Source organism: Protopterus annectens, chromosome 8.part0 (assembly GCF_019279795.1).
Source record: "Protopterus annectens isolate FY-2018-M chromosome 8.part0, PAN1.0, whole genome shotgun sequence".
NCBI lineage: Eukaryota > Metazoa > Chordata > Ceratodontiformes > Protopteridae > Protopterus > Protopterus annectens.
The window spans coordinates 1235439111-1235461763 of NC_056741.1; the positions used below are offsets into that span (position 1 = coordinate 1235439111).

General features: G+C 41.3%; 1 protein-coding gene across 1 annotated transcript in view; it reads left to right on the forward strand.

Moving 5' to 3' along the window:
• LOC122809329 (cyclin-dependent kinase 17-like) overlaps nt 1–22653 on the forward strand; it is a gene marked incomplete in the record, with an annotated part of 1699239 nt that overhangs the window by 1191185 nt on the left and 485401 nt on the right. Inside the window, 1 exon segment of the mRNA XM_044080731.1 lies at nt 3342–3404. Coding sequence (XP_043936666.1) covers nt 3342–3404 — 63 coding nt within the window.

The following is a 22653-nucleotide window of genomic DNA, read 5'->3' on the forward strand; positions in this document are numbered from 1 at the left end:
TCCAATAAGTTCAAATATGTGTTATGGGCCTGGGTTGTAGAATAGAGGGGAACCTGTAGCTGTGAAGAAAGTAGTATGGGACTTTGGCTATGGTGATTTGAACATTGAGGTGTTCAAGTGCATTGTTCTGTTTGACCAGCCTTGAGATGTAGTCATTTCTGATGTAAATCAAGACACCTCCACCGTCTCCTGCCTGTGTAGTAGCTGGTCCAAATGTTTGGAAAGCAGCATAGCTTTGCACTGCTGGTGTGCCCTCCATGGTTTTAAACAATGTCTCAGTAACCACACAAAATCATCATTCTGTAATGGTGAGAAGAGATTGTAGGGAGTGAAGTTTTTTTTAGACTCCTAGCACTGAGCAGTAACGCCTTTAGATTTTCTTGGTTTTGATTTGCTATGTCAGACGTACTTTCAGTTTGGCATTACCTAAAAAAAGCACTATGGGAGAAGACAATGTTTTAGCTAATATTCAAAAGCCTGTAGGGGAGTAGTGCAGACCATCCCTGGTAAAGCAACATGATCCGCTGACTTTCTCCTTCCATTCTGACAGATATTACACCCCCTTAGAATCATACCAGAAACTAAGCCAATTATTAAAGTCGGTCGTCATCTGTTTGTGTTGTGGCATCATCCTTGGAAAAGATAAAATGCTTCTCAGTGCTAGGCTCATACCAGCCTGACACACACAGTCTGAGAGCTCCATGATGTGTCTCTTCAGATAGTTTAGGGAGCTATGCCTCGAGTCATTCACTCCCATGTGGACTGCGTCTGAGTCATAATGGTATTTTTGGTCCAGTGACCTGATTACATGTGTAATGTGGTGGATCTGGGCCCCAATAAGTAACTGGCTCTGACTTTCTTCTTACCCAGTCTGGAGAGGGGGACATCCATGTGCCTCACCATGGAGCTTCCAGTGACCAGAATGTTGGATTGTGTGGTGACTTGCCTTATGGGCTTAGAAGTAGAGGCTCCATGAGATGTGGACGTGTGTATTGATGTGGGCGTTGTTTTGAAAGAGTGCATTCGGGGCTGCTGAGGGTATTATTTATGTGCACTTCATCTAGGGGGACTTTGGCATTTAGGAAGCTTCAATTTAAATACCTCAGTGTATGTGGGTCTGTCTGTCTGTCTGCTTTGAACTGTGTCTGTTTGATGCAGCGTGTGTACTAATGACAACCTGGTTTATATTAGGTATGCTTGCTTTTATGTGTACAAGTGCATCTCTCACATACCATATCCATTTGTTTGAAATTTAGCTGGTTGTCAGTAAACATTGAGGCAACTTCTACATTGCCTCAGGATGCCTATATCCACCAAGCTGGTTACAGAGACACTTGGAAAGTTCATATTCATGGCAGAAAGCCCTTTTTTATTGATTAGATGGTTGCAATGAGAATATAAAGTAATATCATGACACTCCAATGCCAGTCATGAGCAGACAGGTAATCCGCTGTGGCAACCCCTAAAAAAGCCGAAAGAAGAAGAAGAAGATCAGGAGCATCTTTCTGGTTTGCAATTCTGGGGACAGTGCTTGTCACTACAGACCAGTTGCCGTGTGTGCAGTTAGGTACTGGTGAAATTTCAAGGGTGCTTTTACAGGGAAAATGTCAGCTCAAGGTGCATCTAGACAGGGCCCTGCCAAACACTTGCTGGGAAACTAATAAACAGAACCTGATGATTTATGGATGAAGTATGCACTTACTGAAGAGAAATAATTAACTTTGTTGAGTGATAAATAGAGGGGACTCACCTGATTGGCTACTACGTGGCTACTACTAGTGCTGGTCTCACCACAGTTTCACACTGCTGGTATACAGTGCTCCTTTGCCTCTTTTCTCACCAGAAGGAAAACATGATCTCCAATCCCAAGATGAGAAGCAAACCATAGGCTCTTTGGTGGTCAACATACTTGTCCCAGATGATGCAAGGTTCTGTAGGCGTGTTGTAGCCTTTTCCCGGTAGGTGCTTTGAATAGCAACCAGACCAGGTAGGTCAAACACACACTCACTCTCTCTATCCAATCGGAAACTGTCTGGAATAAATGTACTCTACTCCTTCTCTCATCAGGAGCAAAATGTAAACAAAAATTCTAAGCTGGCACCTATGAAGGAGTTATCAGACTTTCTGGTGATCAGCATTCTCCAAGACATAATGTCCATGCTTCTTCTCTCACCAGGAGCAAAACAGAAGCAATAATCTCAAGATAACTATTGAGAGGTAGAATGTTGGCTATCCAGTAATTGGTGGTCTTTGACTAGATGCTGTAGAGCTTTAAAGGTAAGATGGAAAAAAATGGGTTAATTTCCTAAGAGATGCAGTGTGTGCTAAGCAGTTAGATATGAGAGAGGGGAGTAACTTAAGCTTTAGAGATATAAGTGGAAAACCATTAATTTTAAAAGAGCAAGATTAGTTGGAAAGGTGTGGGCACTTTGTATTCTTTCTGTATGGAATACATGGGATGGCCAATAAATTTAAATAGCTAATGGGGGAGTGATTTCACAAAATGATGATTTTATGCTTACTCACAATAACCAGTAAAAGAAGAGAGGGAAGGATATATGTGGTCAAATTAAAATAAGAGGCTGGCAGCTAGAAAGACAGTTGTGTTTAAAATCACAACAGCACCAGGATGGCGAAGGTGGGGAAAATGTAATTTCTGTGTGACTAACAAGAGAGACATTTGTGGTATATTTCGTAGATTAAGTATGCAATTAAAATCAGAACACAAGTAAAACACAGTGTAAAGAAAATAAACCACAATATATAAAACAGAAGAAGGCAATGAAGCAATACAAAATGCAAGAAAACAAAAACAACTTAACCTTTCCTCAGAGCAATCTATGGCAGAGTGCAGGTGGACTTTTCCAGTAATGCCTTAACATGTTTTATTTTACCCCTTAAATAGAAGGTTTATAATAGAATATTTCATTAGCATATGCCATTTTACATAATTTCTCATTTGCATCTCATTATAACTTCATTTGCTTAGTCTTTTTCATGGGTGTCGCATGTTGGCATTAGTGGCATCTGAATCACGGCTTGCTTGTGCTCATTCATGGACAGCTTGGATAACCTTAACACATTCTTATAATGACCGAGTACCAGCCTGTGTTCTATATGAATCTGTTAGAAATAAATGCCCATGTAGTCTTGTTCTTTGTGTGGGAAAATATTTCACATAAAGATGCAATGTCGCTGGTAATTCCATGATGTCATTGTGCGCATAAATAGCATCATCACTGTTTATTTTTCTTGTTATGATATAATTGTTTTGGGGTATCCATCATGCATAACATTAAAATTGCAATACAACTAATATAGTGTTTCTTTTTTGTGTCTAGGACAAAGACTTGAAGCAGTATCTTGATGACTGTGGCAATGTAATTAATATGCACAATGTTAAGGTAGGTCTCCGTGCAGGTTACATTTCATCACACCTTTTATTCTGTTGTCATCTTTCTTTTTACTGTGGCAGCTTTGTAGTGCTGAAAGATCTGTGACTAAAAACACTTGCCTACACCTTTTCATTTTTTTTCTTCTGTTCATGTGCTGTAAGGTGCATCATAACTATCCCTGTAATAGGTTGTTTTTACATTTTGATTTACTGGCTGATGAAAGGTTGGCAAACCGGACAAATTATTTTATCTAAAAGTCATATTTATTGTTTATTTGCCAACTGTGTGTGCTAGTTATTGTCTACAACCTCCACTGATTGATTAAAATATGCCTAACCTGTACGTTAAATTAAATGGCTTTAAAATATTTTCACTGCTTACATCTTACTATCAGTATCCTAATCAAGAGCTTCAAGTTTTTCAATTTGTCATTTGTCTTGTTTGAGTACCTTCCCACATACCCTTAGCTGCCATAACGCAATCCTTTTTAATCCATATACCCAAGTACTTCATCTTGTCATGCTCCATAAATTTTGGTATTGCCTAACCAATTTGTGAGTAGATGGTTTACCACTTTAGCCTTTGTTTCATCTTCATTAATTTTATATCCTTGGAACACTTGAAATTGTCTCAAAATGGTCTGCAACACCAAGATGACCTTTTCTGGATTTATCAAGTATAAAATAATTTTATCTGCAAGTAAAGCTAACTTTTTTCATTACCATACCATTTATGTCCTTGAATTTGAGTCATTTTCATTACCAGTGGCTGTAACCATAAAGCAAAAAACAAATGGGGAAAGAGTACACCCCTGCCTGGTTCTCTGTTGAAGCACAGCATGTTGAAGAACCCTTCCAGTTTGTCTTGCCTCTGACACTTCATATAGCTTCCAAATTAAGCCAGTATTAACAAGGAATACAGATGCTACTGTTGTCTTGCTGATAAAATCCCAGCTGACTCTATTGAATGTTTGTCTGCTTTAAGACCAAACAGCAACTGCAGTGATGTTCATCGTGTTACACTGCTGCAGTCATCTCACTAGGGTTATCCTGCCATCAGGCGGTCCCGCAGTCAGCCAGAGTTCCAAAGTCTTGGTCCGGCGTTGGTTGCTGTCACTTCTTCCCTGACGTCAGTGCGCCAGGGGTATATAAGAGGCATCCAACGCTATTTTCTTCAGTCTTTCTTGCCGCGCGGTGCCCAAAGCAGAAGCAGTTCGCAAGTGCCGGTCGGCCGACTCCTGAGATTTTCAAATCGAATTTCAGACCAAAGTCTTCAATAAAGCTAAGTACCCCGTTGGGGAACCTTTTCTTGCCACAGTCCGATGTCAGAAAAAGTTAACAATTGCATTTCTTGTGGGAAGCAAATACCTCATAAGGACTTCCATTCTTATTGTATTCCTTGCCTAGGCCCAGACCATGACATCACAGGTTGTCGGTTTTGCGCTAGGTTTAATAAACGAACTATAAAACGTCAGTTTGATTTCGCCCGACATTATTTTGGTAGGAAATTTAATTATACCATGTCGTCGGAGCAACCGACGACCCGAATGCATAAAAAACGCAAGGATAAGGACAGGCAGCCGAGACCCAAACCAGAAAACTCCTTTAAAAACAAAAAAGACTGTACAACAGTCACCAGTACAAGGCCCCATGCCTAAGAAACAGATGCCTAAGATGGCTGAAGATTTAATTACCCTAATCAGGCGTTCCCATCCCCCTCCTGATAAAAGGCCAAGACAGGAGGAGGATTACGCTTCCTCTGACCAGGTTTCAATTTTCTCAGATTCTTCTGAGGAACAGGAAAACTATTTTCCCCCTTATGAAGATTCTGATGCTGAAGCGTCTATTCCCTCAGCATCTCCCCCAGAAGACTATTCTTTTGGGGAAACTTTGCATACCATGAGGGAACATTTCCTCTGGGAAGGCCAGGATTACTCCGATTCTAAGAAAAGGCTCCGAGAATTCCTTTTACTACCCCAGCACAGACCACTGGCTATTCCACCTTAGACATTGTGGATGATGTTTATTTAGAATCTAGCCTTAACCCAGACTCTCTTACCGCCTGCACCAGCCAAACCAGACCGATACTACAGAGTCCCTTACTCTTACAAATTCCTATATAAAAGCCCTGTTGCTGACCCATTAACCATTTCCCAGGGTCCCAAAGGGGTCAAGACCTCTATTGCTAAAAATCCTGTACCCTCTGAATGGGATTCCAGAGCACTAGACAGATGGGGAAAGAAAGTATATACCTCAGCTACTCTAGCCATGAGGGCCTTAAATTGCCAGTTTCACATGCTGAAATATCAGCGATACCTGATGTCTCAATTAAAACAAAAAATGGTCACACATTCAGAGCAGCCTCATTTCAAGGAAATGCAAGATTTGTTGTATGCAGCTGAGCAAGTGGGAAAACATACCTTGCAACGTGGATTTGATTCATTGGAGGCTTCCTGTAGAGCAGCAGTGACTGGGTCTGTCATACGTAGGCATGCTTGGTTAAAAGAACAAACCTTACCTGATCATGTTAAAGCAAATTTATTGGATGCACCTCTACAGCAGGATGTTTTATTTGGTGTAAAAGCAGAAGAGGTTTTAAAGAAAATGGAGGATAAGGCAAAATCTATGCAGACGGTCAAGGATTTTTTTACAGGTTCACCCCCCTCGTTTCAGCAGAAATTGGCCAACAAAAAACTGGTCCTTTCCAGCTTCTGACAGACCACAGAGGGGCAAATACAGACGCCCAAGGGGCAGAGGTCAGTCACAAGGCCATTACAAGCCTCGACAATGGAGTACCATAACCCAGAAAGGAGGAGAAGACAGGCCCCAACAAAACAGAAGACAAACACAATGACTTTTAACCCTCAGACTACCAGGCAAATCTCTCTTGGCAGCTCCCTTGGGAGGAAAATTAGCACTTTTTGCAGACAACTGGCACGTCATCACAAAAGATAAATGGGTCCTAATTATTGTCTCACAAGGATACAGATTCCACTTTCACACCTTACCAAGGATAAAAGGAATGCCAAACCTGCCACCAAATCAATGGGCAGAGGCTCCAAAACAAACTGCAGCTCTCATGGACATGAGAGCCATTCAACAGGTACCTACACAGGAGCAAGGACAAGGATTTTACTCAAGACTCTTTCTAGTCCCCAGAAAGGACAAAGTCTGGAGACCCATTCTGGACCTCTCAATTCTAAACACTTATCTGCAAGTACCCAAATTCAAGATGCTAACACTACAGCAACTTCTTCCCATGCTGGGCAAGAAGGCTTGGCTAGTAACATTGGATCTCAAGGAGGCATACCTGCATGTCCCTGTCAGACAAAATTGCAGAAGATACCTCCGATTTATTGCAGGTTCAACTCATTATCAATTCTCTGCACTGCCCTTTGGCTTATCTACTGTGCCCAGGGTCTTCACAAAATGCCTGGCACCAGTAATTGCATACTGCAGACAAAGAGGAATTCAAATATATCCATACCTGGATGACTGCCTTATTCAAACAGAAAGCAAGGACATTCTTTTAATGCATCTGGCATTTGTCAAACACCTGTTAAGTTGCCTAGGGTACACAGTAAACAAAAACAAATCAAAACTAGTGCCCTCACAACACATAATATTCCTGGGTGCCAGCTTAAATACAACGGCCCAGATGGCTTATCTCACGCCAGACAAGCAAGAACAACTGACTCAATACTTCAAAATGATGGCAACAAAGACCCAACTCCCTGCAAGAAAAATTCTGCAGGCCTTGGGATTCATGTCATCTTGCATACTACTAATACCATTTGCAAAACTGCATATGAGGAAATTACAATGGTACCTGAAAAGCATATGGACTCAACACAGCCACAGCTTGGAAACAATGATACCACTCATTCCCTGTCTTCAACAGGAGTTTTTATGGTGGGCTCAGGCATGTCACCTCAACAAGGGTCAGCCTTTTATCTTACCCACAGCCAGGCAAACTATAACAACAGATGCATCGGATTATGCCTGGGGAGCACACATGGCAGGACAGTGCATTCAGGGCAAATGGTCTACAGATCAAAGGCATCTGCATATCAATCAAAAAGAAATGCTAGCTGTACAAAATGCCCTAACAGCTTTCAAGGACCTCCTACATCCAGGACAACTCATAATAAAGACAGGCAACACCACGGTAATGTGGTACATAAGCAAGGGGAAACACACTCCTACCCCCTATGCAGGCAGGCAATGACCTTGTGGAACACAGCACTGACCTACCAAGTTCAACTACAAACACAATTCCTGCCAGGAAAGAAAGACACATTGGCAGACGATCTAAGCAGAAACATCATGGATCCTCACGAGTGGCAACTAGATCCACAAGTGTTTGCAATGATAACTCAAAAATGGGGGCGCCTAGACATAGATCTGTTTGCCAACCCCCAAAACTGCCAACTTCAGAAATTTTGCACAAGGACATACCACCCACTAGCTTGGAAAGTGGACGCCCTCTCATTCAGTTGGAAAACATTAACAGTGTATGCCTTTCCTCCACTGCCTCTTCTAGCAAAGGTGATGCTGAAAGCCAGATTAGAGAGGTCACAAATGATACTCATTGCACTGGTATCCAATACTAAGGAACATGGCTCAAGGCCCACCATGGATTTTGCCTCAAATTCCTCACCTGCTCACTCAGCAAGACAATCAGATTTTACACACCCAGCTCAAGACTTTAAATCTGGCTGCATGGCAAATTACCTAAGCAACCAGTCAACACTTCTTTCTAAAGCTGTTATGGATGTCATTCTGGAGGCCAGGAGGCCCAGCACCAGGAAAACCTATTCAGACAAATGGAAAAGATTCTGTGCCTGGAACCAGGCTAAAGGCCAAAATCCCCTTGTTCCAAATATTCCTCAGATTCTACAGTATTTAACTGAGATGTTGCACAAAAGACTTTCTTTGTCATCTATTAAGATCCACGCCTCAGCAATTTCAGCTCGCTACAACACGGACCCTCCTATATTTTCACATCCACTGCTAAGACAGTACCTCAGAGGGGCTAAGAAAATAAGACCGCCCCGGAGAGCACCAACACCAACTTGGGATCTCAACTTTGTCCTGGAAAAGCTTACACTGCCGCCCTTTGAACCAGCTTTTACAGCTGATTTACAGTTTCTATCATGGAAAACTGCCCTGCTGCTGGCAATAACTTTAGCACGAAGAGTCTCAGAGCTACAGGCCCTAATGGCAGTGGAGCCTTTCACCATTTTTCATCAAGACAGAGTCGCTCTACGAACTAACCCTTCCTTTATGCCAAAGATGGTATCCAGTGTGGCCCTAAACCAAACCATTCATTTGCCCACCTTTTTCCCAAACCCCCAGAACAAAGGCGAAAGACTCCTGCATTCTTTGGACATTCACAGGCAATTACGTTACTACTTGGATAAAACTAAGGCTTTCAGAAAATCTGACCAGCTCTTTGTATCCTATGCTGCAGGGTCACAAGGAAAAGTAATCTCAAAACAGACTATTTCAAAATGGATAGGACAGTGTATCCGTTTCTGCTACACACATCATGGGAAACCTGTACCTGCTAGCATTAGGCCCCATTCCACCAGGGCTACAGCTAAATCAACAGCCTTTCTCAGAAGGGTACCAACCAAGGATATTTTGGAGACCGCAACTTGGAGTTCAGTGCACACCTTCACCAAGCACTATCACCTACCTCTATACTCTAAAACCAGAGCTGGCTTTGCCACTGCAGTCCTGCAGGGCCTACTAGCTTCTCCAAACCCTGTTTAGTTCCACCGCCCATCCTAAGCTTTGGGATTCAACCCAAGTGTGATGACTGCAGCAGTATAACACAATGAACATAGTACAGTTTTGTACCTACCATAAATGTAGATGTTCGAGTGTTCACACTGCTGCATTCCAGGTTACCCTCCCTCCACCCCCTCTGACCTAGCTTAATTTTTCTATACCTTTCTATCTTGAACAACCTTTGTGGTGTATTTGCTTGTAACTAAAGGTATTCCTTTTATTTCCTTTACATGCTTAATTAGCAATATGTATTGCCTACCTACTGGGGGCACCTGACATCTGGGGTAAGAAAAACTGAAGAAAACTGCGTCGGATGCCTCTTATATACCCCTGGCGCACTGACGTCAGGGAAGAAGTGACAGCAACCGACGCCGGACCAAGACTTTGGAACTCTGGCTGACTGAGGGACCGCCTGACGGCAGGATAACCCTAGTGAGATGACTGTAGCAGTGTGAACACTCGAACATCTACATTTATGGTAGGTACAAAACTGTACTTTTTCTTGCGTTCTGCTTCCCTCTGGATCATCATTGATCTATTAATGTCATCAAATATTTGCCTCCCATCCACAAAATCACATTGACCTGTATTATTAGTTTTGGCAACACATTTGCCATTCGCTTAGCTAGTATAGAAACAAACACTTTAATAGTCATGGTTTAAAGTTGATAGGGATTAAAGTGTAGCTGGATCTCAAGAGTCTTTACCCTCGTTGGGTAATGCAGCCAGTACAAATTTCTTCCAAGATGAAAGTACCCCCTCTCTTTTACAGTACTGTTAAACCTAACTCCATCTCTTCTTGGAGACGTCCTTATACATTACCATTTTTAGCTCAGCTGTTAATTGTTATGCCTTTTCTTTCTCTAACATTGACATAATTAAGTCTTCCATGAATTATTTATTTTACATTTATTTGACATTTGTTCACCGGGTTAGTTCAGTTGAGCCAAATTACCCTTTTTTGGTGGAGACCTGAGGAGAAAAGCTCCAGCATACAACGTACAGATTTTTTAAATCACAAAGAAAATACAAAAGATACAAAATAAATACATTGTAAAAATATAGAAATCGGGTGCAAAAAATATACATAAAATGTACAACTAAACAAAGTGCATGAAATATAGCAGACATTTTTTTTTAATTAGTTGATGTTTAGGGAAGAGCAAGTTAGTTTTGCATATGTAAGAATGGAGAGAATACGCTATGAATGTGCTTTGAATATTTGCATTTTTTTTTTGGTTTCCACATTCCTCCTCTTTGTACAAATTGTCACAAAATTCTCAAAATATGTCTAATACCTTTATAGGATGTCTGGTTATTTTTCTTGTCATAGGCTGCCTAAGTTTGGTGAAAACCCTTTCTACTTTCTCTTGCCTAAGTCGTTGTGCTGGAAGTGTTTGTGCTATGAAGTTGTTACAAGAAATAGCTGCTTCACAGCAGCATTTCTGAGCTCATGTATTATTATCCAGATACTCCTGTATTTCCCCTTAGCACTCTCCATTTGTTTCTGTTCTTGTTCATTGGCATCCTCCTTATTTTGCTGTACTTTAACCTTTGTTAACCCCTTTATATAATTCCTAGTACTACTTTGTCATATCTCTAGCTCTCTCTTCTGAAGAAAATTCTATATTCCTAATAACTCTCAGATCATTTCCGCTGCCCTTTCCTTAAAGTCCCATATTTTTAACAGTTAAGTAGGACATCCTCAGTGTCTTGTTTTAACTTTATTACCCTGCATCTTTATCTTTGTTTTTATTGGTACATAATCTGAAATATATGTATTACACAGCTTTCAGTTAAATACATATGCTCCTGTGAAATATGATAACTGGATTTGAAATTATATCTTGGAAAATAGTTTGTAAAATTCTGAGTTCCTACTACATAATTCAACGCTTCCAAACCCAAATGTTCTTGTATATTTCTTAAGAAACATACCCTATTTTATTTCATTTGTATGCCCCCTTGAAGCAACCTCACTATTGCAAATCAGGTTTTGTTTCCCGTCCATAGGTAATACTCCCTGCTAAAAACCTTACTATTTCTCCCAACATTTTCTTGAGCTTCTTAACAGCTGTTTTGGATGGAATATGAATATATGCCATGGTAACCCCCCCAAGCCAATAACAACTTACTTCCACATGGAGGCCATTATTCTCTTTCTTCCTCTTCTATCAGTACTGGTGCTCAGCTTGCAGTCAGTATTATTACTCCCCTTTTATCCCTGATATTCTTCTGAATGTGCATCCTGAAATCCCCATCTTTGTCAAGTTCACTTGCTTATTTCTATCCAGTTGTATCTCCTACAACATTGCTTCTGTGTACCCTACACTGCTTAATACCACTCAGTACCCTTTACTTTTGCCTGTACTTGTAAGACCATCTACATTCTTTGATAATATGGACAGAGTAACCATATGATAAAACGTTGTCAGTCCCATCTGTTTTACATGACATGTAGATTCTATAATTGTTTTAATATATATTTCCAACTTTTAGCTTCCAGTCACACACTAATGTTTGACATACTGATCTCTCATGTAGTTGCTTTTCATTTCCATTTGAAACTCTATGACATTTTGCAAGACTTTTTTGCTTCAGTGAAACACTCAGAAAATAACATTTTCAGAATTCCTCAATCCCTTTTTAATTTGGAACAGGCACACAAAACCTTGTACATTTAAAAAAAAAAACTAAGTTTACCCCTTTAGATAGGAGCAGTTTCCCCTGATCAACAGACAGTAGTTATTCTAAAATTAAGGTTAAGCATGCTAAAGTGCATGCTAGAGCTTGTGTTCCCAATTACATGGATTAACACCTGTTCTTTTCTTATCACTGTATCCCTTCCAGAAGTGAAAATCAGCATGCATGCTTTCAGTAAACATTAACTTTTAATACTAAGAAAAGTAAAATTGCATCCTTTGCATTAATAAACTAAATTTTACATGGTTATATTAAATGTTTTGAAGTATTAAGACTGCTTGGGAGGTAAGTACTTGTATGACTCATTCACTTCCCACAGTTTCAAACTTCATTTGTTGTTTCAATGAACTGCTTGCCGTTCTTCATGTAAATGTTAATTGCATTGTACATCGTACATTTTACATACAGTGTTTAGACCTCTCTTAATTTATTGTTTGCATATGCAGACTGCAGGTCTAAACAGCTGGGAATGAGAAAAATGGTTATTGACTTTGCAGATGCCTGAAAGAATATTGCAAATTTCATTCAGGACAAAGTGTTCAGACCTCTTATGAGTTGCCTGCAACCTGTAGACTACTTGTCATCCTTTAAGAGCATTACTAATGGAAGAAAAAAAATTAGCTAATGACTTTGTGAATGCAAGAAAGAAGTACTGTTTCCATGTCTTTCATCATGTTATTTTTGCTTATTAAAAAAGAAAGAAAAAATGCATGTAGCTTAAACCAAGGACATTAATCTATACATTCACATCTGTGTGTAATATGATCAACACACTTTTACATGCTCGATCATACCAACCCAAGATCAAAGTATTATATTAACATCCCACACTTATGAACAGCTTTGTATTCATACATGCTGCTAGCTACGGACAGTCCATGCTAAGTACAGAAGTTCAAAAATAGTTTACCACTGAGGTTCAGATCAGTCAAGTTGTTCCTCCCAGTCTTACTCCTTCAGTTCTGTCCTTCATTGTTATCCACATCCATGTAGAGTTCTCCTAGTAGAACTACAGAATCCATAGGTGGTACTGGGGCACCTTTCCCACTGTATGCAAGAAAGCTGATAATTCCTAGTACATGTTGTGTGTATGTGAATAATCCATTTTTCTTTCTGCTTTCTGTAGCTCACAGTTGCATTGAGTGACCTTATCTTTTACTGATATAAACTCCAGCTGAATGTTGCCCAGCTAGGGACCTGTGAGTATCCCCACATCTGCCCCACAGGGCTGCTTCTTTGAGTCAGCTTCAGAGTGAAAGAAAAGCCATTCCTAGTCAAAATATGTGGTTCTAGAACTAATGTTTTGTGTAAATATAACACTCACTTAATTTGTTTGGTACTTTTAGCCACTTGTGTAAGCTTCTTCTCCAGCAGGGAGGAAGAAGATGACAGTCCATGTCTCAAGAGTCCTTTACCATTGCGAAGGTCAGTTATATCTAAACCCTTCCCGGTCCTGCCTGCCACTTAATGTAACACCTGACCCATCTGTCAGACCCTTTGCATTTTGAGTATTGGACCCACTTAGTAGCTCCTTTCCTCTTTTTGGGACTCAGCATAGCTGGACTGTGTGGATAACTTGGCCACCAGGTGCTTGCGATTGAGCAGCAACTCCAGCAGTGGGTCCAGCTATCCCTTTTTTGGGGAGTATTCTTGGATTCTTTTACAGAAGCATCATGATGGCATTATGGACTGCTGTTAGTGTGCCTCATAGGTTCATAGGTGTTTACCAGGCTAATGACCACAAGGGCCTTTTAAGCCTAACCATGCATCCCAAATCTCTGTCAAGTTCTGGTACCCTTGATAAGTGTAAGCACTGGCTTGGGAGGTGAAGCATTAACAAGTAGGGGCCTGGTTCTTGAGTCGTTTACTGGTTCATCGCCCGGGCCCCTGCTTGTAAATGGTTCATCGCCCAGGCCCCTGCTTGGGTGATGAACCATTTACTGGTTGCCTGTGTCCATTAGAGACATAGGTGCCAAGCCAGGGATGAATTTATTGTTCCCCATCCAGTTGTCCAACTTGCAGTTGAATTGGATTAAGGAGGAACTCTGCTTCACATGGATGCATACCTGTCTCTCTGGCAGGTCCTATTTATGTCACAGGCAAGGTTTAAGTCTTTAGAACAATTAGTTCTGGTGGTGTTTGTTTTGTGGATATGCAGCAGGTCCATCAGAGTGGGGTCTGACAGTGCCATGTATTCCAGGCATAGGTCTCCCCTCAACAGTCTTTAGGAGACAGAATACAAGGATAGAGACTTGAGGCAGTCCGCATAGGACATTTTACTTACGCCCTGTATTCCTTCAGTGAGGAATCCTCTGTGGGCGTTCCATTTGGTGGATATGCCTGGTCAGATACATACCAAAGGGGTCATTGTACTCAGTGATAGGTGTGATGAATGTCAAATGTGAGTATCCCCAAGTTCCTGACTACTGAGTCAACGCTAAGGGGTGTGTTGTCAATATGATAGTTACCAGGGATGGATGACTTCCTGAAGGATACTATTATGCATTTCTTGGCATTTAGTCTTAGTCCATGGCTCTGACACCAGTCATTGGTCTCTGTCAGCCCTTCCTGAAGAACATTTGTGTCCGTGTGGGATTCAGTGACAGCTAATAATTTGCAATCATCTACAAATTTAGTCAGCCAGAGACCATGGACATTGGCCTTGACTTCAGAGAAGTAAATACCAAAAAAGAGTGGTCCAAGGACTGATACCTGAGAGACTCCACTTGTGACTGGCCTCTTTGTAAAGGTGGACTCTCCATTTTTAACTTCCTGGGTCATGTCTGTGAGCCAGTTGGCTATCTACCAGGTGACATATGGGTCTGTAACTAACCTCTTGAGTTTATCAACAATGCCCAAGTGGGGTATTGTATCAAATGCCTTGGCCAGATTAAGGTAGGCAGTGTGAACCATTTTTCACTCATCCATTGCTTTGGTGACCTTCTCAAAAAAGTCCACCAAGTTGAGTAGGCATGGTCTGCCCTTGATGAAACCAAACTGGGTTGGGTCCAGTGTTTGGAGGTTTACTATATCTCTATTGATCATCTCCATGATAATTTTTTGTATGGCTTTGCATATAAGACAAGTGAGACTTACGGGTCTAGTTTCCCAGGTCTGTAGATGGCCCACCTTTTTGCTGTTCTCCATTCATGAGGCATGGAGCCTGTTTGGAGGATACAGATAAATAGCAATTCCAGAGGGCCTGATAGGTCATGTTTCATGATATTTAGAAGGCATCCTGGGGTATTGTCTGGGCCCACTGATGCAGTGCTCTTGGCCTTAGAGAGAGCATTAAGGACGTGTTCCCTAATGATAGCAGGGGAAGTTATATTTGAGAGTATTTCCTGAGGGAAGGTTGAGGGGGATAGAGGGGTAAAGACGGAGCTTACTTTGTCGGCCAGTAGGTTTGCTATATCTTCTGGCTCAGGATAGGTTGCGCCATTTCCAATGAGCTCTGCACACAATTGTCTAATGCCTTTAAGGTTCTGGGCATAGCTAAAGAGTGCCTCGTAGTTGTATTTGGCCTGGAAGGACAAATTTACCTCAAAGTTGGCTTTGGTAGACTTTGTCCTTTGAGTTGTTTGTGTAGTTTGAGAGCGCTTTTATCCTGATGGGTGCTGCACCTCCTAATTTTTGCCATGATTTTCTTCCTTCTGTTCTACATCCTATTGATTTTGTGATTACACCAGGGTGGATTGTTTTTGGAGTTAGTGCTGTACTTTTTCCTGGTGGGTACAGCTGCCTCTATGCAGCTATTAACATGCTCGTGTACGGTTTCTGAGAAAAGTTCTGCATAGGCAGCAGTGTTCTCAGGGTTTATGAGAGCTTGAAATTTTGCCAGGTTATCACTTGGTAGCAGGGGGTTAGCCTTAGAGTAGTTCCTGAATATTCCGTGGTTAGCTGGGGGTCCATTTTGGGGTCTGACCTTGCCAGAGAAGACATTGTACTAAGAGGTGTGTAGTACTCTTCCATGTTAGCGAGGACCAGATCCAGTATGGCTTCACCCCTGGTTGGTGTATTGAAAATCTGGTCCAAGGAGTTTGTTTACAAAATCCAAATATTTCTGTGACTATATGTTTGGTGTTGTATAGTTTTCCCAGTTAATAGTGGGATAATTAAAGTCACCCATGACTATAGTATTGGGTTGGATGATGAATGTTCCTAATAAGTTTAAATACATGGTATGTGTTTTCTGGGTCATAGAGAGGGACATATAGCTTACAAGAAGTGTTATTGGATTTTGTCTATGGTAATTTGAACATGGAGCAGCTCTTCCTGTTTGACCACCATTGAGGTGTATTTATTTCAAGACATCTTTGAAACAACACCTCTCCTCATCTTGGCTGTGCACATGTGCTAACACCACATCTCATATAACCTAACCTCAACCATCACAACTATTCTCACCCCCACTCTACTACTCTGGCATTCTCTTCTCACATCCACCTGTCTTTTTACTTACTCCATCTCTCTATCCTGTCCACTCCCCTGTTGTACTTTGTCCACTCCCCTCTTGTACTTTCCTGTCCACTTCCCTCTTCTACTAACCCTCATTGTCCTACCATTGATACTTCCTGTCTACCTCCTTCTTTTCCTAACCCTTATAGACCAACCATTGAACCAGGCGAGACATTCAGGTACTCTCTCAGCCTACCTTAAATACCACCATTTATATCTGCAACAATATCCACTGACTTTGCTGATTCCTGCAACAGGACTCGTAAAGCCTATCACTCAGCTATTGCATCTCCTAAACATGTAAAGTGTAAGTACCTAGTCTCTGATTAATTCTTATATCCCCTTTATACCCACTTCATGAAATGTCCTGTATAAATTTTGTTAGCTGAAAAATACTCATATGGAATGTTCTCATGTATGTACTCTGTATTGCTTGTATAATATATTTGATTTGAGAGTGATTACTTATGTACTGTTTTTTTTTTCAGCAATTGTATAAGCTGCCAATAATATGTACTAAATGTCTTTATTAATGCAAATTCTGTATTATATGTGAAATGTCTTATATGTGGAGCTTTTCTCCCCAAGACTCCACTGAAAATGAGCACTTCTGGCCCAGCTGGACCATCCCGGTAAACAAATGCAAATAAAATAAAACAAATAAAATACGTTTTTATGTAAATCAAGACACCTCCACCTTTGGTCCCTGTCTCTGTAGTAGCTGGTCGAAATGTGTGGAAGGCATTATAACCTTGCAGTGTCAGTGTGATGCCTACGACATAAAAACCATGTCTCAGTGGCAACACAGATGTCAGCATTCTCTAGGGTGAAGACAGCTTCTAGGGAGTGGAGGTTTTTGTTTAGACTCCTAGCATAGATTTTCTTGGTTTTGATTTGCTATGTTGTAAGTACTTTCAGATTGGCATTGCTTAAAAATGGCACTATGGGGGGAAGACATTGTTTTGGCTAATATTCAAAAGCCTAGAGGGGAGAGGTGCAGACCATACCTGGAAAGGCAGCATGGTCTGTTGACCATCTCCTTCCATGCTGACGAATGCTGCGCCTCTTAGGATGACACCAGAAACTAAGCCAGTTATTAAAGTCCTTCATCTTTTGTTTGTGTTGTGCCATCATCCTTGGAGAAGGTAAAATGGTGGTCAGTGCTAGGCTCATACCAATCTGGGACACATATTCCAAGACCTCCGTGATGTCTCTCTTCAGATAGTCTATGGTGGTACTTCTCTGGTCATTTACACCCATGTGGACTATGACTGAATCGTACTGGTACTTGTGGTCCAATGACATGAGTGTGTGCGTAATGTGGTGGATCCTAGCTCCTGATAAGAAACTGACTGACTCGCAATGAGTCTTCACTGACCAGAATGTTAGATTGTCTGGTAGCTTGCCTTATGGGCTTAGACATAGAAGCTCCATGAGATGTGACTTGACTGTATGTGTTGATGTGGGTGTTGTTTTGAAATAGTGCATTCAGGGCTGCTGAGGATATTTGTTGTGTACTTCATCTAGGAGGTCTTTTGGGTTTAGGAAGGTTACATTTAAGTGCCTCAGAGTATTTGGGTTTATGTGTTTTGAATTATGAATGATAGGTGTGGCGTGTGTACTACTGACAAACCTTATTAGGAATATATTTATGTCAGAGCTTTGCCTCCAGTGACATTGTGTAAATACGTCTCTTGCATACCATATTGGAATTAACTGGTTGTCAGTAAATATTAGACAATTTCTCCATTGCCTCAGGATGCCCATATCCACCAAGCTGGTAACTGAGAGAGTGGGGAAAGTTCATAGGTATGCAACAGACCCTTTTATTGATTAGACAATTGGATTGAGAATGTAAAGCAATGTAAGGAGTATGCATTTTGCAGCTCTGGGGACTGTGCTTGCTACTGCAACCTAGTAGTCCTGTGTATAACTGGATCTGTATTAGGTTGCCAAAATGGTATTCCGGTGAACACTTATTCAGTGATTCGCTGAATTCACTAACGGCCACGAATTATCTGCTCCAGGCACAACAGACAACTAAAGAACTTTGCCCTTTTCACTGTAGTGTGATCTCGGAGCTGGTATATATAATTAGGGGTGTGTGGGGAGTGAAGTCCTCCACTTGGGTGGGTTCAAGTAAACTAAAAGTTGGTCTGTTGTGCTTCGGGCAACTATTTCATTGCCCTTAGTAAATTCAGTGAATTGCTGACGCAATTTTCACTAATTACGGGTCGCTGAATAGGTGTTTGCTAGAATACCATTTTGGCAAACTAATATAGACCTGTACAACTAGGTATTGGTGAAATTTCCTTTGTGCTTTTACAGGAAAAATGTCACTCATGATGTCCATGTCTGTACAAGGCACTGCCAAACACTTGAGCGGAAACTATTAAGTGGACTCTGAAAATTTAAGGCTGAAGTATTTAGAACAATATTCTGAAGTTAGAAGTAAATCAAGCAGTAGTTACTGAAAACAAAGAATTAGCTTGTCAAGAATGATGAAAATAGGGGAGCCACATGAATGGTTGAATCACCTAGAGCCACATTTTACACCGTCAAGTTGCTGGCCATGCCACAGAGCGCAGTCTATGATCCGTGTTCTCCTGTCTTGAGGATATTGCGCACCACAGTAGTTGCCCAAAGCAGTTGGTCTGTACAACTCTTCCCCCTATAGGGCAACATGTCAAGTCTGTGCTGCTGCCCACAGCTCCATTCATTGGTGAGTTTAAGATGGAAACACCCAGAATGTGTTTCAGACGTGGGAGAAACCCCAAGGAGGCTCAGGGAGAATGTGCAAACTCCAAACAGGCACTGGTCTGAGGTCAGAATCAATCCTTGTGTATGGGAGGCAAAGATCTTAAACATTATGCCAACTAGTCTGTAGAATCTGAGGGGCTGCAACCAACTAGCATAGAGTGTCAGGTCTAGTCTATGACAGAAGAATGCCAAAGAAGCTGAAAAGTAAGGTGTACAAGACAGTGGTGTGACCAGTACTACTGTATGGTACAGAAACCTGGGCCATAAAGGCAGAACAATTGAAGAAGCTAGAGGTGATGGAAATGAAGTGCCTGAGAAGGGTGGTAGGATGCACACTGTGGGACAGACGAAAAAATGAGGACATAAGAGCAGAAGGCAAAGTAGCTCCAATTGCAGAAAAGATAAAAGAGAACAGATTATGGTGGTTTGGACACGTGCAGAAAAGCAGAAGACAGTCTGGTGAGGAGGATTTGGGACAGACAGGAAGAAGATAAGAGGAAGCAAGGATGTCCAGCAAAGAGGTGGATGGATTGTGTGAAAGAAGATCTGTGACAGTCAGGTATGAGTGTTGAATAAGGCAGGAGTGTGGCACTGAATTGAGAGAGTTGGCGACAGTTAACATGATACCCCGACCCCGTGTAGAATAAATGGGAAAAAGGGGGCTGATGATGATGATGACATGAATGGCTACTGCCTGGCTACTACTAGTGCTGGTCTCACCAGAGCTTCACTCTGTTGGGATACAGCACTCCTTTGCTTCTTCTCTCACCAGAAGCAAAAACATTAGCACCAATCCCATGATGAGAAGCAGGCCACTGCCTATTTGGTGATCCACAGTCTTGTCCCAGATTATGCAAGAGTCTGTAGCACTATCTTGGTAGATACCTTGAATAGCAACTAGACCAGGAACATCAAGCACAGATACTCACTGCCCAATCAAAAGCAATCAGGAATCAATGCAGTGTGCTCTTTCCGTCACCAGTAGAAGAATATAAGCTCAAATTCCTTGCTGTCACCCACAAAGCAGTTATTAGGCTTGCCAATGATCAACAGTCCCCAGGAAATAATGTCCCTGTGCTCCTTCTCTCAGGAGAAAACAGAAGCACTAATCCCAAGATCACTACTGAGAGGTAGAATGTGGGCACTCCAATAATTGGTGATCTTACAGTAGATGTTGGATATTTTAAAGATAAGGTGGCTAATATCCTAAGCGCTACAGCGTGCACTGAGCAGTTAGATATGATAGAGAGGGTGACTTAATCTTTAGTTGTCTAAGTGGAGAGCCACTCATTTTAAGAGAAAGATGGTTTGAAAGGAGGTGGACACTTTGTATTCTGGTTCCATGGAATTCAGTGAGAGATCCAATAAACTGAAATAGTTAAAGGGGAGTGATTTCCCAAAATTATAGTTTTGGGCTTACTTAAAACAGACGATGAAAGGGGAGAGGGAAGGAGATATGTGGTCAATTTAACATAAGGGCATACAACTAGAAAGACGGCGGAGTTTAAGAATACAACAGCACTACAGAGTTGTTGTTGTGTCTTTCGGCTTTTCCTGGTTAGGGGTCGCCACAGTGGAACTCCGGTCCGCTAATGATTGGCAGTAGATTTTTACATGCCGAGTTGCCAGCCCTGACGCACAACCTTCAACGAAGGTATGCCCATTCATGCATGTCTCCACACAGAAGACGCTCTAGCTGAGAATCGAACAGGACAGCGTCTTACTGGGAGCCGACAACGCTACCGCAGCTGAGGGTGGGAAAAATTTCTGAGAGACTCACAAGAGACGCAGCTGTGGTCACTTTCCTATTTTAATATGCAATTAAAAGCAAAATATGAGTAAAACACAATCTGTGAAAAACAAATCACAACATACGAAATAGAAGAAGGCAGTAAAGCAATACATAATACAAAAAAGCAAAAGCAAACTAACATTTCCATCACAGCAAGTTGTGGCAGAGTCTGGGTGAGCTTTTCCAGTAAAAAAAAAAAAAAATTAATTCTGTAAGACCATTTTGGAAAGTGTGCCTCTGCCAGGAACATAAGCTCCAGCTACCATTGCTCTAAGGATCACACTAGCACTCATTCTGGTACGTTCACAATCATGAAGAAAGGAATCTTGAAGTAATTAAATATGAAATAAGCTTAGTTTTGTAAAGTTTTTAAAGGCTTGAGTGCTTTTAGCCCTAAAAAACAGCATGTGATCAGAAGTGTTTGCAGTCCCTTTCCATTATGATTATTTCACAAATGATCTTTGTAGAGGTCGCTTTGAGCTGTTCATCTCATTTGACGAAAGTCAGTGTGGGCTAATAAGCTTCATGGAAATCTTGTAGTAATGACTGCAGTGTATGAATCTGCCATAGATACAACAAACTGGATGTTGTTTCTAAGATATGTGTTGTAATCTTTACATATTCATTTTATTTTGTTACTTGTACTGCATGCAGACAAATTGGAATTACAGGCAGACTTTGAACAAGTGTTACATTCCATTCCCAAAATTTGTTGAAGGCACGTGGGAATAATCTGAGTACAGATGAGACAGTTGTCATGGCAGCAAAATGTGGAAATCTGGAAAAATCTGAAAATTTGACGCGGAAGGGAAAATAACTGAACAGGTTAACCACTATCTGGGAGGGATGGTTGAGGAGAAGGGAGATCTGAATGGGGAGATCAAAACTAGAATCAAAAGGTGCTGCAGGCAACTGGCACAGAGTGTCAGGGGTAGTATATGACAGAAGAATGCCAAAGAAGCTGAAAACTAAGGTGTACAAAATAGTGGTGTGACCAGTACTATCGCATGGTACAGGCAGAGCAGTTGAGGAAGCTGCAGATGATGATGATAGCATTTGAGAAGGTTGTCAGGATGCACACTCTAGGCTAGATGATGTAATTAGGCATCAAAGCAGAAGCTCAAGAAGCTCCAATTACAGTGAAGGTCAAAGAGAGCAGATTACAGTGGTGTGGGCACATGTACAGGAAAGCAGAATACAGTGTGGTGAAGAAGATTTGGAACAAACAGGAAGAAAGCAAGAAGAAACTAAGGTGAAAGATGACCTGCAGTAGTCAGGCATGACTACCAAAAAAGGTAGAAGAGTGGCACTGAGTCAAGAGGTGGCAACAGTTGACAAAACGCCTCAACTTCATGTAGAAAATGGGAAAAAGGGAATTGATTATGATGATGATGATGATGATGATGATGACTTGCACATATAAAGCTGCAGCAGATGAATAATTGTTCCTTTACCAAGAAGTGTTGTATGAAGTTATCAGATGATGGCGATTAATTAGCAAAGTTCTGAAATATCTAGGAACAGCAACATAGCCAGATATATGTGCCATGTATTCCAAGGTGAACACTTTTTAGAAATTATTTTGTGCAAAAAGAAGTCCTAGAATTTGTATTGTTTTTGAAAAGGCATGTTTGGCATCGTTTATAGTTACCTACATATTTCTCCATGCTTTTCGCATGCATGGTTATCTAAGTTTTGTTTGCCTTAAGCTTGTCGTTTCAGGAGTTCACAGTTTCCTGATTCTGCTATT